The 17,159-nt window shown below is 42.3% G+C and overlaps 1 protein-coding gene across 4 annotated transcripts in view; it reads right to left on the bottom strand.

Annotated features, from left to right (window-relative positions):
• Positions 1–17,159, bottom strand: part of Exph5 (exophilin 5) — a 79,653-nt gene that overhangs the window by 27,814 nt on the left and 34,680 nt on the right. For 3 of the 4 annotated variants that reach the window (XM_006510425.4, NM_176846.3, XM_017313428.2), the window contains 3 exons: positions 15,361–15,521; positions 12,855–13,011; positions 151–199 (listed from right to left, as the gene is read on the bottom strand). In XM_006510425.4, the coding sequence (XP_006510488.1) occupies positions 151–199; positions 12,855–13,011; positions 15,361–15,521 (367 nt within the window). The other variant, XM_017313429.1, reaches the window with a different exon arrangement.

Below are 17,159 nucleotides of genomic sequence, written 5' to 3'. Positions count from 1 at the left end.
ATCCAGGGACCTTGGGCTCTTTGGGAGAAATTGGAACTTCTAACATAACTTTGAAGAGGAGCCAGGAGAATCCTGCTCACCAGGTAGCCAGGGCTAGATGACACAAATACTGAGGTTTTCAGAGTCACCTTTGGCTCCCCAGCTACTTACCGAAGCTGTCCCCCTCACAGACGCTGAAGGTCTTACACGCTCATCGCACCTGTGGAAAGACATTGAAATCGTTTCTTTGAAGAGGCTGATAGCACATTTACCCTCTATGTAGCCAATAGCACATTTACCGTTACATGACAATATCAAGAAGAGTGAGATAGACTTCTAATGCTCCATAGAAAGACGTCTCTTGGTTAGTGCATCACTGAACAACGTTTCAGAAAACTTTTCCTGCTATTATTTAGAACTGATATTTCTATTTTTGCCACCCAAGTAGATTTGCATTTGAGCACAACATAAAAAAAACATAACAAACTGTCTGCATTAGCTGAATGTTTGCTGTGTGGCTGGCACTGCTCTCGCTCAGATATTCCACACCTTTGGGGCAAAAACCATGGTTGCTTCCATTTCACAGATGGTAAAATAAAGTATGGGAAAGTTGGGAAGCACGGCTTAAGAAGCCGTGAGCATTCAGGGTAGAAACTGGGTGTGGGCTGTCAAAACTTACACTTATCCTTAACCAGCAGAGTTCACTGACTTCCTTTGTAAATGGAAACATTTCTGTGTCTGGGCATTTACATTTTAAAGAACCATTACATCAGGGCCAGAATTGATTTATAAGAACCATTTAAAAAGAAAACCTCACCAAAATTGCTCCTGAGTGCTTCTGTTCATAAAGACCCTGATTTGAGGTGACATTTTGGAGGTAAGCAAGTAATGTTTTCACTGTCCACATTGCTTTTCTCAATTCAACAATAGAGAGAAAATTTAATAATTCCTAAGTCCAAAATTGAGATATGGATGGCAACATGGCTTATCAAGCAAAGACACCTGCCACCAAGTCTGCCGACCAGAGCTGGATCCCTAGAGCCCACATGGAGGGAAGAGAGGACCAGCTCCTGCAAATTGTGCTCTGACCTCTATACATATACTGTGGTATTCGTGTGCCCCATTATATACACAAAATAAATGAATACAGATAAAAATAAAAAGGCATGGATGTCAGCTGGTCCATCTATAATCCTATGCCAATGTGTACTCTTCCGGATCCTAAGTCAGGGTTGTAGACTTGCAATGACTCACGGCTCTTTGTGAAGGAGGCCACCTCCTCCACAGAGTAGCAGCGCAGGAGTTACACAAGTTGGGACTGTGATTGGAGCAGTCAAGAGTAGCAACAGCAGCCATTCATCTATTTCCCTGATTCATGAAAGTTGACCATGAAAACTGGGAGACCAAACGGTTTTATATTTTAAAGGTAACCGTAGATGTTTTATAGTTGATCTCAGATTTTGGACAGAAATTGAATTAAGTCAAGGATAGTTTTTCATACTGTTCTGAAATATTAGCTCTACTAATAATACTCTGCATGTTAAACACAAGTCAGGATTCCTTACTTGTCAGGATCACTTGACTTTTGGGGGTCCTGAGAGAAGGGTTGCTTTAGGGCAGCGAAACAAACAACTTGAAGTCAAATGATGGGTCCTAGCTAACAGCCTGAGCTCTGTTCCAGGCAGCTCCCTAGACAGCTCTCTGTAGATAGCTCTTGGCTCTTAGTCTTCTCTAGAGAGCTTTCTGCTCAAAACAGCTCTTGCTTGCTAGAAAAAAATTTCAAAAAAAAAAAAAAAAAACTCTCTGGATAGCTCATGGATTTTCTGACCAGAAAAGCTGCTATAAAAAAAATTCTTGGATGTTCTAGAAAAAAAATTCTAAAAGAGCTGTGTAACTCTCTAAGTAATTCTTGGCATTTCTGACCTAGGACAGAAATCCTATTAGAAAAAGATTCTAAAAGAGCTATGAAGATTCTAAAAGAACCATGTTTGCTATTCATGGATTTTCTGACCCAAATCAGAAATCCTGTTAGCAAAAAATTCAAAAAGAGCTGTGTTTGCTCTCCAGAGATCTCCAGATAGCTCAGCTCTCCTAAAATAGAACTGCTATCACTCTTTGCTAGTTCATCTCATGCAGACCAAAAGCCCAGCCTTTTATTTATATATCAATTCAGTCATTTATTCCAAGTTTCCTCTTGACCATCCTAGAAATCATCATTCCATCATCTTAGCCCCTTGACTCTTAGGAAAAGGATAGAAAGTGCTTTTTTTTTTTTTTCAAACATTGCAAATGAATTCAGAGATCTGCCTGCTTTTGTAAACTTAGCTGGGTGGGATCCTGTCCTGAGATTACCATTTTAACCATACCAGGATCTAAATTTATTCTCTCAGGCTGACCTTGAACTCAGAAATCTGTCTCCCTTTGCATTTTTCTGACAAGCTGGTTCATAGTGCAGCTGCTTCTACTCTCTTAGATCTATGAAGCTTCTTATATAGTTCACATTGCATCCTTACATTTTACATAGTTGAGAAATTATATATTTTTGAACTCATGTTTTCAGAGTTCTTTCCCACAGCCTTGAGGGCCATCTAGAAGGCCTCAGCATTTACCATTTTGCTGAGACATTAGACACACACACACACACACACATATATATAATATATGTATATATATATGATATGTATATACACACACACCATATATAACACACACATACACACCATATATAACACACACACACAAACAAGCCTTATATCCACAGTAACCATGGACACTTGTGGAGCGCCATGCCCTGCTGGCTCTGTTCCAGGGGTGGGAACCATGTCACCCTGTCCCTACCATGGCTGAACTGGACTGGCAAAATTTGAGGATTTTTGGATTAGGAGTGCACACATCGTTTACTTTATTCACTTGGCCTTGTGAGCCAGTCTTGCTATGCAGCTCCAGCTAGCCTGAACTCATTATGTAAATCAGATGGGCCTTGAACCTGCCACAATCCTCTCTCCACCCCCCAAGATTACAGGAGTATGTTACCCTTCCCATGTTTATTCTACTGTCTACACTTGTTGAAGCTGTGTTCCTCCTACAAACTGTGCACACAAACCAGTATTGTTTTGAAATCTTTGAAGAAAACAAATACGGCTGAGAGAGGAACCCTGTTTTCCGGGTGCTTTTAACCAAAGGAAACACAAAGAACGGATGGTGATACCACATTAGCCTTGAAAAGGAAAATAAGAGTGACAAGTAAGTGCATGGATAGTATGGAATAGAAACACGTGCAGGAGGGAGAAGGTGGCAGAGAACTGTCATGGAGGTGGAAGGGCAGGATGAGCAAAAGCTGGGAGCCTGGCACAAGCCTGCACTCCTGCCTTCAGGAGGAAGAGGAGGATCACCACACTAGAGAGGAGGTCAGCCTGATCTATACAGCAAGGTCCAGGCCAGCCAGGCCTGGGTAATGAAACCCTGTCTCAAAAGCAAGCAAGCAAGCAAGCAAGCGAACAATAAAGGGCTGGAAAGATAATTAATAGGAGCACTGGTGCTCCTCAGAGGATCCAGGTTCGGTTCCCAGTACCCACATGGTGGCTTACAACCATCAGGTGGGAGATCTGACACCTTCTTCTGGCCTCCATAGGCACCAGGCATGTACCTAGTGCACAAACATATATGAAGACAGAATATCTGTAAATACATTAAATAAATAAATAAATAAAATTAAAAATAAACAAGTAACAAACAAATGAACAAATGAATGAATGAACAAATGACTACTCTACCCCAAAATAAAGGCTTGGAGATAGGAATGTTACCAGGTTGGGTGGGAACTGGCAAGCAGTTCTGTTAGCCTTGAGCCAGGAGTAACAAGCCAGGTTGTGCCAGTTCTTTTTATAACCCTATCGAGGTTATACAGCCCTCCCCACAGCTAAGCTGTCACTACATCACCAGGTCTCCTATCTGACTTAGAGTCAGAGCAACCAGGGCAGCATGCTGAGAAAACTGATTAAGTGGGAAAGAGGGCTGAAGGGACAGAGGGTGTCTGTATCACAGACCCATCAAGTGCAGGCATACAGAGTAGGATATACAGTCACCTGGCATGCCCTGCTGTGCACACTACCATTCACTTTGTAAGAGCAGAACTTCCAGCTGCCTGGAGGCCCATGTCTCTGCATCTACTGCAGGCCCCCAGGCCTTCCATAAGCATCATTGATGTCAAGAAGGATATGTTGGAAAAAGCCCTCTGGCCTTGGCAAGAATAGCTCATCTTCTGCATTTATTGCCAACTCCCTAATGATATCATAGCTGAGAAATCTCACACAAATCTCTCCTTCCTCCCATTTCATCCAGCCTGTCTGATATTCACCTTCTCTCTTCTAGAATCCCCTCTATCTTTCATGCTAACAACAGCAAGATCTTTGTAAGATTCAAACTTGATCATTGTAATCCCTGTCTAGAAATTCCGGAAAAGAATTGTTCAAAATCTTAACATGATAGAAAGCTTTTCTTTTAAAATATTTTTTTGCTATTACATTTAGTTATTTAGTTATTTAGTTAGTGTATGTCTAAGCACATCTATGTGTCCACAAGTGTGCATATAGAGGTCAAAGGACAATTGGCAGGAGTTTGTTCTCTTCCCATCACATGGGTCCTGGGGCTCACACTTGGGTCATCAGGTTTGGTGGCAAGTGTCCTTACCTGTTGAAGCATCTCACTAGCCCAGGGCTTTCCCTTTATCTGGTGAAGCTCTTAAGCAAGCCCTCACCCACCCAACCTTATCTCTCAGCTCTCCTCCTAGGCATCTCTGGACCTGTCAACTTAATTCCACCTCAATTATTCGCTCCTTTCCACACCTTTGCAGATGCCATTCTGAAATCCTCATGCAATAGTAAGGGCAGGGCTCGAGAATACATGAATATTCTTTTCTAGCCCCTTGACTCCTGAGAAGTTCCATCTGTAGGGTCACAGGCAGTTCAGAGTCCATAAGTTAACCATGGACTTCTTGCCTTTCCGTCCACATTCTGGTTAACAAACCCCACTGACTCAAGCCCAGGATTCTCTCTGAAATCTATCCTTGTCTCTGCATCTACCTGCACCCATTATACCCTCTCAGTGCAGTAGCCCTTATCTGTCCTGGTGTCTCCAAGCTTGTCCCAAACAGGACAAATTGAACTGTGCCTCTTCCATTCCAAGTGACAGATGAGGTTAATTCCTGCATTTGTGAAGCCCTACATGACCTAGTCTTGACATGCTCTCTGGCCTCATACCCTACTTCCCTTTGTCATTTCAGCCAGAGGGAATTTGACAGACATCTGAGCTTCTGCACTACCGTTTTGTGCCTGAAGCATTTTCCTGACATCTCTGGGCCTGGACAATTATCTTACACTCAAGGACCATGTAGCTGTCACTCACTCCAGAAAACTGAACCAGACTTTTGCTAGAACCCTGTCCCTCAGATGTGATCCCACACCATATATGTCTTCTCCACTGTGGTCAATCTTCTTGGCCTCTGATTTTCGTCTTGATGTCACAGAAATGGAGCTTGTGAATGAAGGTGAGAACTGTTGGGGTTGGTCTTGTGGAATTCTGGTGGAGTCTGGTTAAGTAAATGAATGAAGGAGGTCATTCCGCTTCCCATATTCACTCTTCCTCTGTTGTCCATCATCATCCACCGAGCTCCCCAAGGCAGAAAAAAGAAACACCACCTCCACTTCTTCCTCACCTACTACATCCAGCTGCTACAGTGTCACGATTCCACTCAAAATCCTGCACAGAGCTGTTCGTTTTCATATTTGCCATCCCAGGAATGTAGAGGTTTCTTTTCTTCTTGTTGTGACTGATACCCCAGCAAGAAGCAACGTAAGGGGTAAAGGAGTTTTGGGCTCATGGTTAAAGATACAGCCCCGGTGTTTGTCTCCTAGATGACTCTAAATCCAGTAAAATTGGTTGCTAAGATTACATATAAATTTTCCTCCTCTCCAGTTCTTATGTATGCTCTCATTTTTATTTTGTTTTGCCTTTTTGAGACAAAGATCTTATGTAGCCTAAGCTGGTCTCACACACACTGTGATGCTTGGCCCATGGAGTGGCACTATTAGAAGGTATGGCTCTATTAGAGTAGGTGTGTAACTGTGAGTGTGTGTTTTAAGACCCTTATTCTAGCTGCCTGGAAGACAGTGTTCTGCTAGCAGCCTTCAGAAGAAGATGTAGAACTCTCAGCTCTGCCTGCACCGTGTTTGCCATGTTCTTGCCTTGATAATGGACGGAACCTCTGAACCTATAAGCCAGCCCTAGTTAAATGTTATCCTTATAAGAGCTTCCTTGGTCATGGTGTCTTCACAGCAGTGGAAACCCTAAGACACTCACTGTGTAGCTGAGGTTAGACTAGAAGGGCATTACAGGTATGCGCCATCATGCCAGCATTCCTGATACTGACTCTAATCTATCAATCTTCCTTCCTTCCTTCCTTCCTTCCTTCCTTCCTTCCTTCCTTCCTTCCTTCCTTCCTCCCTCCCTCCCCCCCTCTCTTTCTCTCTCCCTCTCTCTTTCTTTTTTCTTTCTTTACTTTTATCTATCTTTCTTTGTTCTATAGGTTGGAAAAAAGATTTTCTGCCTAGGCACTGCTGAAACTCCTTTTCCTGTGCCCTTCTGTCTCAGTCACTGTAAAATGTTCCTCAGCACTCCTGACCTCTACCCTCACGTCAGCTGTGAAAAATGGAAAGGTTTTAAAGCTGAATGTCCACCGGGGCATAACACTGCCCTGGGCTGAGAAACCACTGAATTGATTAATCTTTCTAAAGTGAAGAGCAGATGAGGTCAACTCGAGCTGACTCATTAAGTCTCAGTGACCTAGATGGATTTCTGCGTTCTCTGGCTACCACATCCTTGCTTGGTACAGACTCTAGTCTTTTAGTCACCTAACTTGGTCCTCTTCCTCCAGGAAGCCTCCTGGATCCTATCGTCTACGTTAAGAATTTCTTCTATTTGTTCCCCTGGAGGGAGGATCCTTATCATCAGATGCTCTGCACGTGATACATCTGACAGTGTATCTGCTATTACCTAGGTCGCAGCTAGGCCACATGAGATCCCTGTGTAAGTTCAAAGGGACACAACTTCCTTAAGACCCTTGACTGTTATTTGCTGGAAGCCGAAAATAAAGAACAGATTCAGTTGTGTGTGCCTTTAATTTTAGCACTCAGGAGGCAAAGGCAGGTAGATCTCTAAGCCATTCTGGTCTACAGAGTGAGTTTCAGGACAGGCAGGACTACATAGCTATATAGAGAAACCCTGTCTAGAAAAAAACAAAATAAACAAAGAAACAAAAACCAAAACAAACAGCAGCAAAAATGAAGGAACAAAACAAAACTGAATAGTTCTGAGGTGAACCAGCCACCCACTGCATGGGCCAATCAGATTACAGAGTCCTCCTGGAAGAGACTTGGCTTTATGTCCACGCTTTCCCTAAATGCTCTGTCTGATCCTTGGGTGGGACTTTGATACAAGCTTGACAGAACACAAAAGTAAAGCTATTTATTGCCTTGGCTGTTATCACCCATGTCGGGAATTGTTACAGCCATTAGCTTTGTCTGAAGAAGCTGCAGGGCTTCCCAATTATCCTGGAGAAATAAAAAGAAAGGTTCCTCTTTCCCAGCCGTGTGCTGCCTCAATTATATTCCAAAGCCAGGATCTGACCATCTCTTCATGTAAAACTGTTCACGGGGCTCAAACTTCATAAAGATAATCAGATCAAGGAAGCCACTGGCTACCCAGGATGAAACTCAGACTCTCCCCACATCTTGCTTCTTCCAGCTGCTCATCTGTCTGCACCACACCTACCATCACAGCCTAAGAAGGAGAGATCTCTTTAACTCTGAATTCTTTGGCTAAAGGTCTTAGAGTCTTCTACTCCAGCTTGGATTTTTTTCAACTAGAAAATGGGAAAGAGAAAGAAGGGAAGACAGAGCAAGAGGCACAAGGAATATAAATTCAGGGAAAATACGATGTGCCTTTTAACTTTCCAAAATAGTATCTGACCTTTCTGCTTATGTAAGAGAGTTTGCAGCTGAACGGCCCAAGCTGTGTACGCCCTATGGATCAGGCAAATTTGGGCATGTCTGAGAAGTGGTTAGGTGGATCCACCAAAGCTCCTCGCATTGAAGGGAATTAAATCATCTTTAAGGAACAGAAGGGTGGGCTTCAATTCTCATCCAGAAGTCATGGTTATCAGCCCCTGTGTAACCATGCTGGGATAGTCACCGGTGTGCCGTACACCATAGGAATTCTCCAAGGAAAGGGGGCTTTAACTGTACATATTATTCATGAGCTTTGCAAACTTGTTCCCTTGTGTTTTCATTTGGGGATTACCATAGGAAAAGAGCAATGGAAAAAAAAAAAAAAGAAAGAAACCCTATATTTCCGAAATTGCCAAAACCAGGAGGAGCATATGGCTGTGGCTTTCAGATGGTGGGTGGACAGAGGGTTGGCGGCTCCCTGAGGGTGTGACTTCCTGGTGGAGCATGCTGGAACATATTGCCTCATCATGGTCAGGAGGGAGTCATTTCTGTAACTGGGAATCTGAACCAAGAAAGGAACAGCTAAGGATGCTACTCTGAAGGTCAGAGTGCCCAGGGTGTATACCACAGACACTTACTAAACTCCACGGAGGGAGCCTGTGGGACAGCAGAGGTACTGAAACTTTGTGGTGGGGGCTGAGGACCATAGGCCATACACCAGCTACCTTATAGCATGACCTGGGAAACCCCACTTGCAGGAAGTGTTGACGAGAGCTGCACGCATTACGTTAGACTGTCTAGAGTACATGGAATAGCAATCAATAAAAGGTAAGCATAAATGTGTTTCTTCCTGGGGTTTGGGTCAGTTCAATCCTTTCCAAGTAACATAAAAATCATAAAGGGAAAGCTGGGGCACACTGTGAGTTTTGGAGGAAGAGGACACGTCTGAGGCAGAAATGGAAGCCATGTGACCTTTTATAACATATGGGTGGGAGCACTGCGTTCTCATGAATTTTTTGGTTCATTGAAAGTAATAAACCAAAACTTCAAGATTCCACACTCAGGAGGCTCAGGTAGGAAGATTGCAATGAGTTCCAGGTCAAACTGGGCGACACAGAGTTCTAGGCCAGCCTGGACTACAGTGTTCCACTCTCTCTCAACAAAGCAAAACAAGAGAAGACAATATATACCACCACCACTACCAACACCCCATATGCTGCAGTGTCCCTTATCCTTGTGTGGTGGATACATTCTAAGATCCCTCATGGCTACTAGAAACCACAGTTAGAACAAAATCCTATAGTTATCTTATTTTTCTTATACATAGATACCTAATGCTTAATTCATATGCTACACATAGGAAGACATAGATATCACTAATGAATAATAACAAACTTGGACAGACATGATATACTTTAGTAAGAGTTACATGATTCTGATTTTTCTCTTTCAAGTCTTCTCATCATATCCTACGGGAGTTTTGGACCAGGGTTGGGAATTAACTGAGTAGGGAGGGAAACTATCCTAATTTTACCAGTTGGGCCTTAAAGTAAACAAGGATATCTTGCCAAATTATGAAACCCCTTCCCCATTTTATTTTCTGAGAAAAATTGTCTATTCTCCAGTGTCATTTCCAAGGGAAAACCAAAGCATAGAGCCGAGCATGGTGGGATACATTTATAATTGTAGAATCCAGAAGACGGAGGCTGAAGGATTGGGAGTTCAAGGTCAGTATGAGCTACATAGTGAACCTGAGACTAACCTGGCTTCAACAAAAAAAGACCTTGTCTCAAAACCAGAGCAAAACCAAACAAACACTCAAAGCTTAAAAGAAGAAAATAACCCTGGAGTGGTGGCATACGTATCTAATCTCAGCCCTTGAGAGGCAGATGGAGCTCTGTGATTTTGAAGCTAGCCTGGTCCACATAGTAAATTCCAGGACAGCCAGGACTCATAGAGAGACCATGTCTCAAAAAACAAACCAAGAAGAGAGAGAAGGAGGAGGAAGAGGAGGAGGAGGAGAAGGAAGAGGAGGAAGAGGAGGAGGAGAATTTGCTTATCAAGAGTTTCATCTTCTGCATATAAAGTTTGGTGTTTTGTTTTTGCCTTTCTTTTCCTGACCTGGTTACCTTTCCTCTAAATACTGCTCTGGAAGCTCAAATCAAGATGCTTTGCTCTGGACTCTCTGCTAGAGGAGTGAATGCTTCCGTCTCACTCATGCTCATCTTATGGCTATATTAATAACTTCAATCTTGACTTCTTTTGTGCCTGATACTCAAAAATCTGTTACAATAACCACAAATAAGATTTGAAAAGGGAAAAAGATGAAAATAAATAAACTGAGAAGCGTGTTGATTTAAAAATTAACATCGTAGCATAAATCATACTAGAAGGAATTAAAACGATACATTAAAGTGGGGGAAAATTTTTTTTAATTGCTTTGCTGACTTACTCTCCAGGGCACCAAGCATGACAGTCCAGCCCTGGCAAACCCTTGACGGCTTGAGAAAGTAGAGACCTGAAAGTTCTGTGCTGACCTTCCCAGGTCCCGTCAGCCCCTCCCCAGAGCTCAGGCAAGGAACAGCTTCCTTGTCAGAACACATTTTAAAGGCTGCTTTTGTACTTTAAAGATCAGAACTGTTAAAGTTAAAGGCTACATGGGATTAGAGAGCCCATGAATTCATATTAGCTGTCTTGGTATGACACCTCCCACCTGTAACATAAAAAAATGTTTGTTCCCTCACATTTAGATTTCTATCTAGATATTGAGGTCAAGTTCAAATTTAAAAATGAAGAGAGCATACTTTTTGCATGATTCTGTGAGACCTTGTAGGAATAAACAATAGTATATACCCTTTGTTATATTCTGACCTGGTAGATCAAATATTTGTCAAGGTAGAGACAGGAAAATCAGTGTGAGCCTGAAGCTAAACTGGGCTGAGTACCAGGGCAGCCTAAGCTACAGTATATATCCTTGTCTCAAACAAACAAACAAACAAAACAAGTACATAAATAAACACACCACTATTAGTGATCTTGTTGAGATAAATATTACACATTTCCATTCAAAGTTGAAGTGAGATGTACTTGGGGTGGTTAAGACGGCTTGTTGGGTAAAAGTTCTTGTTGCCAAGGCTGCTGACAGAGTTTGATCCTCATCCTACACAGAAGGACAGAACCAGTTCCTGGAAGTTGTCCACTGACCGCCACCACATGCATGGCATGGTGCAGGCTTGCCCTCTCTGTCTTTGTCTCTGTCTTTCTCTCTTATACACACAGTAATAATAATAAAAATGAATATTTTTTTAAAAGAAAGAAAGATGTATTTAAAACTGTCGATGATGTCTGGGCAGTACTGAAGTAATGACATTGGTTGCATATCTCCAGGCTGTATTTTGTCAGTCAAGTTAGGAGTCTATTTGGTATCTGAGAAGGACATCTGCTGAACAGAGTCTGCAAGTTTTCTGTTTGCCCTCTGGCCAAAACACATACCAAGAATGACGTTCCTAGATCTTTTATAGCTGTTGATCAACTCTTGCAGTAATCTGTAACGCGAGCTTAGAAAAAAAAACAAAACAAAACAAAAACAAAAAAAAAAACAAACAAAAAAAACCAAAACTGCCTATGGAGTAAACTCGTTTCTGCCACTTTCCCCGGGTCTCCTAAGCCATCTCCTTCCGCTCTATGAAACTCTGCCTTAAAAAAAAATCCAGTCTCTTAAGATTCAACACAGTGAAATCCTTGATCTCCCGTATGCTGGCAATCAACTTCTTTTCTCCTTGAAAAAAAAAAAAAAATGCTTCCTAGTAACCACGGAATATTTTTCAGTTTTAAATCTTCCAAACAACAGAATTACTATTGCCCCAAATGTTTCGTTTTGCTTTTGAAAAAGCAACTCACCGATGAAGAGTATTCCTGGCAAGAGGTTCTGGTAGGTACAGTCCCACAGATCTACATTTTGTTCAGCTCTTTCAGTCCGGTGAAAGCCGAAAGTAAACCGTCCAGGTGCTCCCGGTGCTCTGGTGCCCGGTGAGGTCCCAGAGCCTCATCACAAGCCCCAGCAGCTGCTTGCTGCAGCTTGTTTTTCAGGGACAGTGACCTCCAACACCTTTGATTTAGCGCCGCAACTCAATCTTAATGGTTCGCCAGTGAGGGAACACATCACGTGCCAAGCCAACACCTTAAGAGGGTGGGAAGCTTTGCAAACAGAAAGACACGCGGAAAATTCTCAGGAGTCGGCTCAGCCCGCTCATTTGTCACAAAGCTGTACACAATGACACTCGGAGTAGAGGGGGACTGATTTCTGCAGCCTTCAACTGAACGTCCGCACCGGTGCCTGCAGCCCCTCCCTCTCCTTAGGTGGAAATTCTGGGCAACCACTCAAGAACAGTGGCATTAGCATTTCTGAAATTCAAATTCGTTTTCCTTTCTGTTTGGGAGTTGATTTTTCGCCCTTCGTTTACCCACCTGACACTTATTTTCTTCTGCTCTTTCAATGTTAGGTCTACTTATGGACAAAACCGCATAGTCACTGAAAAGCTGTGATTTTAAATTTATCTTCCTAGCCAAGGCGCAGACTCTGTTCCAGACTCAGCAGAACAAATGTCAATAACTCTTTCCCAACATTTAACCCATGGTTCTCCAGGTTCACCACCCGGGGTGTTAGCAGTTGCTTAAATAGCTGGCTTTCAGGTAAGCCAAGTTTCAGTCTCAAAGAGATGTCCTGAAGTGAGTGAGATACCGTTTGCTTCCTCGCGACTACCCAGACTTCAATTCTAAGAACAAACATCGAACATTCTGCACACCAAACGGGCTATTTGCCTCTGTACTAGATAACCTGGGAAAGCGTCACATGACCTGAGTTAAACTCACCGGTTTGGTCTCGGAGACTGAAGTTTTAGAGTCTCCTTCGCAGGTCGTCTGAATGAGAACAGTGAAGCAAAGGATGACCGAAAGCTCATTCGGGAAGAAACAGATGGTTTTTGGTTTATTAGGCTTTTAGATCTTGGTGTTTGTAATTCCATCGGATCTTTAAAAAAAAAAAAAAAAAAAAAAAAAAAGCAAGCATCGTTAAAAAGTTGCAGACCTGCAGACAGGACTGGAATTTTACGGCATGCTTGCCTTACACATCCCTGATAGAATGTTACCTGCCTATAATCCTAGCACTTGGTAGTTCAAGGTACACATTAAATTTTAGATGGACTATGCTACGTGAGACCATTTTTTTAAAAAATCAAATTAATGTACTTTTTGGTCATTTTAAGTTAGAGACAATTTATTATTATAAAGCCCAGTCTGGTGGGGGTGGGGGTAGGGGAGCAGTCTGATCTCAAACTTGCAATCCTCCTGCCTGAGTACTGGGGTTATAGGCATCTGCTGCTATGCCTGGCTTTCTGATAAATCTTAGCGGAAGAAGGAAGTGTGGCTTTTGTCTCCCTCTCCTCCTGAAGTCTATGAGTAGTTAGCACCCCCATATGACATCAAAACTGCAGAGAAGCCAGAGGCGCTTCTCAGGGCCCTGTACTCCCACGTTTCTGCCGGGCTGTGTCACGGGCGCAGTCTGTACAGCATTCCTTACGGGAAGCCAGCTCTGTAGGTCTTTCTCATTACATCTTCTACATGGATGGCCAACATCCAAGCTGGCAAGGCAGGGGACACATTCATTTCATATCTTGCTGATCCAAATATGTTTTAGAAAATTTCAGTTCTTTGAAACCATGAAGAGTTTTCATGTAACCACCCCCCCACACAAAAAAAAAAAAAAAAAGAAAGAAAAGAAAAATAAAACCATTTAGAGTGCTTCTTTTTTTTTTTCCAAAATCTACTCTGGATATGCGTGATATGTGATGTGTATTTAATATATACATATGCATGAATATGTATGTATCTACTTGACTTATATGTATATGCATGTAATATGTATATATGTTATAATATTTATATAACTTTATATAACATACAGCTTATATATGATCTTGCAATTTTAAATTGAAGGCCTATCAACATATCCAAAGACCATAATACCATAATCCTTTTGTGAATACTGACTTTATAAATGTTGTATTTCAAGATAAGGCAAGGCCACCGTGGCATACACATGCTCAGTCTAAAACCATGAGTCTTGGGTTGGGGCTGGGATTAATGGCAGAACACTACCACACATACGCACCCCACACACAACTGAAAATCTGATTTGTCCTTTCAGATTGATTGGTTTGTTATGAGAGTTGGAGATTTTATCATCCATCTATACATTCAGAAATATCTTTGCCCATTTCAGGATGTTACTAATGTCAACAAATGCAAAAGTAGTCCACAAGACTAGTTCTGTAACAGGAGTTAGTTTAGAGTTTGCTGAATGTTTGCCACACCCACAGTTATCCTGTGGAAACAGGTTCCATGACCCTCATTCAGATTGGGTAAAGTTAAGTGACAGGCTGGCAGCCATAGCCAGCTGTGCACTCACTAACTACAGCAGGCTCTCACTACAACCCACTCTGGAGACTATTAAGACTCCAGGGCAGTGTCAGCTCCATTAGCTTTCTACTTTCTCCCCAGCCTTCTCTTCTTCTGCCTTTTCCTCTTCATCATCTTCCGGCTGAGGTAAGTGCTTACTACACTCCTGGTTAATTCTCTACCTTTCCTTCCTTTCCATTTTTTTTTGGGGGGTGGGGGTGGGGTTAGGATTCGGTAGGGCAAGGTCTTATTCTGTAGCTCAGAATGGCCTGAAACTTGTGACAATCCTAGAACTTCAGCCTCTTTAGTGCTGGGATTAAAGGCAGGGGCCACCCCAATCAGCTCATGTTAATTCTTTTTATTTGAAGTTTTCGTGTGTTGATATGTATGACAGTTGTGGAGGTCGGGGGGGAACCTTAACTGGACAGTCTCCACCCTCCTATCTTCCCTTGGTATTTTGCCGCTCTGCTGTGTGACAGGGTAGCCAGTTCAGAGGTTTCTGAGGAGTCTCCTGTCTCTGTTCCTTCCCTTCCTACAGGACTGCTGAGATGATAGGCATGGTTTACTGTGTCCAGATATATGTAGGTTCTGAGGATTTGAATTTAGATCTTTACACTGGTGCAGTAAATGTTTACCTACTGAGCCATCTCCTTGGCCCTTAGGGTATTTATTAACATACATAATTTTATTGAATCCTCAGAGGTAACCATATTGAAGTTTATCAAGAAATAATTTGACCATAATCACAGAGAGCTGAATCAGGTATCTGTCCAGTATACGCTATCATATCAAACTTTAGACCCTTATAACAGTCCTTAGTCATCCATTGGTTAAACTTCAGATGCTTGGACTCACTGTCTGTGATACTATACCACAAAGCAAGGAAAGGGTCATTTAAAGTGAAATTTATTTTCTTTCTCACCATTTTTTGCCATCCCCTTTTGTAGCCTATATGTAAGGGGTGGTTTTAACATCTGGTTAACATCTGTTTCATTGCAAAACTTCTTTCTTTGAATTTCTTCAAACCATTCGCCAGTTGCTCCTTGAAGCCATCTGATATCCCTCTTTGTTTTCTGAAGTTTGCTGAAAAACAAAACAAAACAGAAATATCAGTGCAGTACTCAAATCCATCCCCAATTGGAGCAGACTCAGGTAGTGAGCTGAACTTTGCATACTAGAGAGGCAGCCTAGGCTAATAACCTGAGGAAAAGTTGCCATAGTTAGCACTCTTTTTGACCACGGTGTACATATTTACACACATTCTTCTGTATATGGTGTAGTCTTCTGTATATATGACAACTAAAAGGTTTCTTCTGGTTGCTAAAATAATCACAGAGTCAATGACAAGAAACCTGGTTGAGCAATGTGTTAAGACTTGGTCTAGTAAAGCAACTAAATGAAAGATGTCCTAATGACATGTAGAAACTGGAATATTCTGGTTCTGATTACTCATTTGCTTATTCATTATTACATTAGGTGTTTATTGGGCAACATTAATCAACTAAATGTTTATTGAGGTCCCGGGTAGGCTGTGGGGAACATAACAGATGGGACCTGTGCACATCCGTTTAGTGGTCTGCGAGTAAAGCTAACATGTGGATTGTTAACGTAATCCGTGGCTTTAGATGATGAAATTTGTTTAACACAAAGGCCGCGAATGAGAACAGTGTTAGCGATCAGGATGCAGAGGACGATGGACTTGGAGATGGGTGAAAGTAGAATCCAGACAGTGAATGTCTGCACCTGGCTGTACTTTTGAGATCTCAGACCTGAAATCCTAACATGGCTTCTTCCCCCTGCTTTTCCTTACTTAGCTGTCTTTCCAAAGAAAAAGTTGTTTTCAGTCCTTAACTAATTCCTCTCCAAGGTAAGTTGTTTCTCAAGAAGACTCTAGAAGTGTCTGAAAGTAATAGGTGCTTAATCCCCTGGGTGAAGCACAGCCAGCCTTGAGAGCAGATGGTTTAGCACTGATGAAAATGGTGAGCTTATTGGTTTCCAAACTTGGGGATTTCTAGTGTTTGGGGAATTATTTCAATTTCTGATAACTGTAACCCTTTGTCCAAGGTCCTCTGGAAAGCACAAGTGTTAGGGCATTTCGTGTGTGTGTGTGTTGTGTTTTGTTTTGGGATGAGGTCTTGCTATGGAGCTTTGAACGCACAGCAACCCTTTTCCTTCAGTTTCTAAGTGTTAGGGTCATAGACTTGAGTCACCGTGCCTGGCTCTCGTGTTGAGTTTTTGCATTGCTAAGAAGATGGCAAACAAGATGATGGCCAAGTGGACACTTTGGAGTTAAAACCAATGAACCAAGAGGGCTGTAACTCACTCCTGCTCGAGGCTACGATACTGCTGTTTTATAAAAAGTATTAGAGAAGCCAGGGGTCACCGTGCCCAGACTTGCACTTTGAAAAGCATTAGGCAGCAGCAGCAGCAGCAGTATGTGCAGCCTACAGCCTACAGCCTTGCACGGGTGCCTCTCTTTTTGCTATTGTCACTTCCTGTTCCCTGGTCACTCACTCCTTCTATTGCCATCTCCAGTACTAACAGAATAAAGACACCCCCAGGATCTGCTTCTAATCAATATTTGTATTTCACTTAAAACGTCCCTCACAAGTCTAGAAGTTCCATTTTTTCAGAGCTGTCTCTAATTGTTGTTTCCCCAAAACCCAGCATCCTCCTCCACTCCTAGCATATCCACCTTACTTCAGAAGCTACATGACTTAG

Source organism: Mus musculus, chromosome 9, assembly GCF_000001635.26.
Source record: "Mus musculus strain C57BL/6J chromosome 9, GRCm38.p6 C57BL/6J".
Classification (NCBI taxonomy): domain Eukaryota; kingdom Metazoa; phylum Chordata; class Mammalia; order Rodentia; family Muridae; genus Mus; species Mus musculus.
This window is presented reverse-complemented; position numbering and strand designations above follow the sequence as displayed.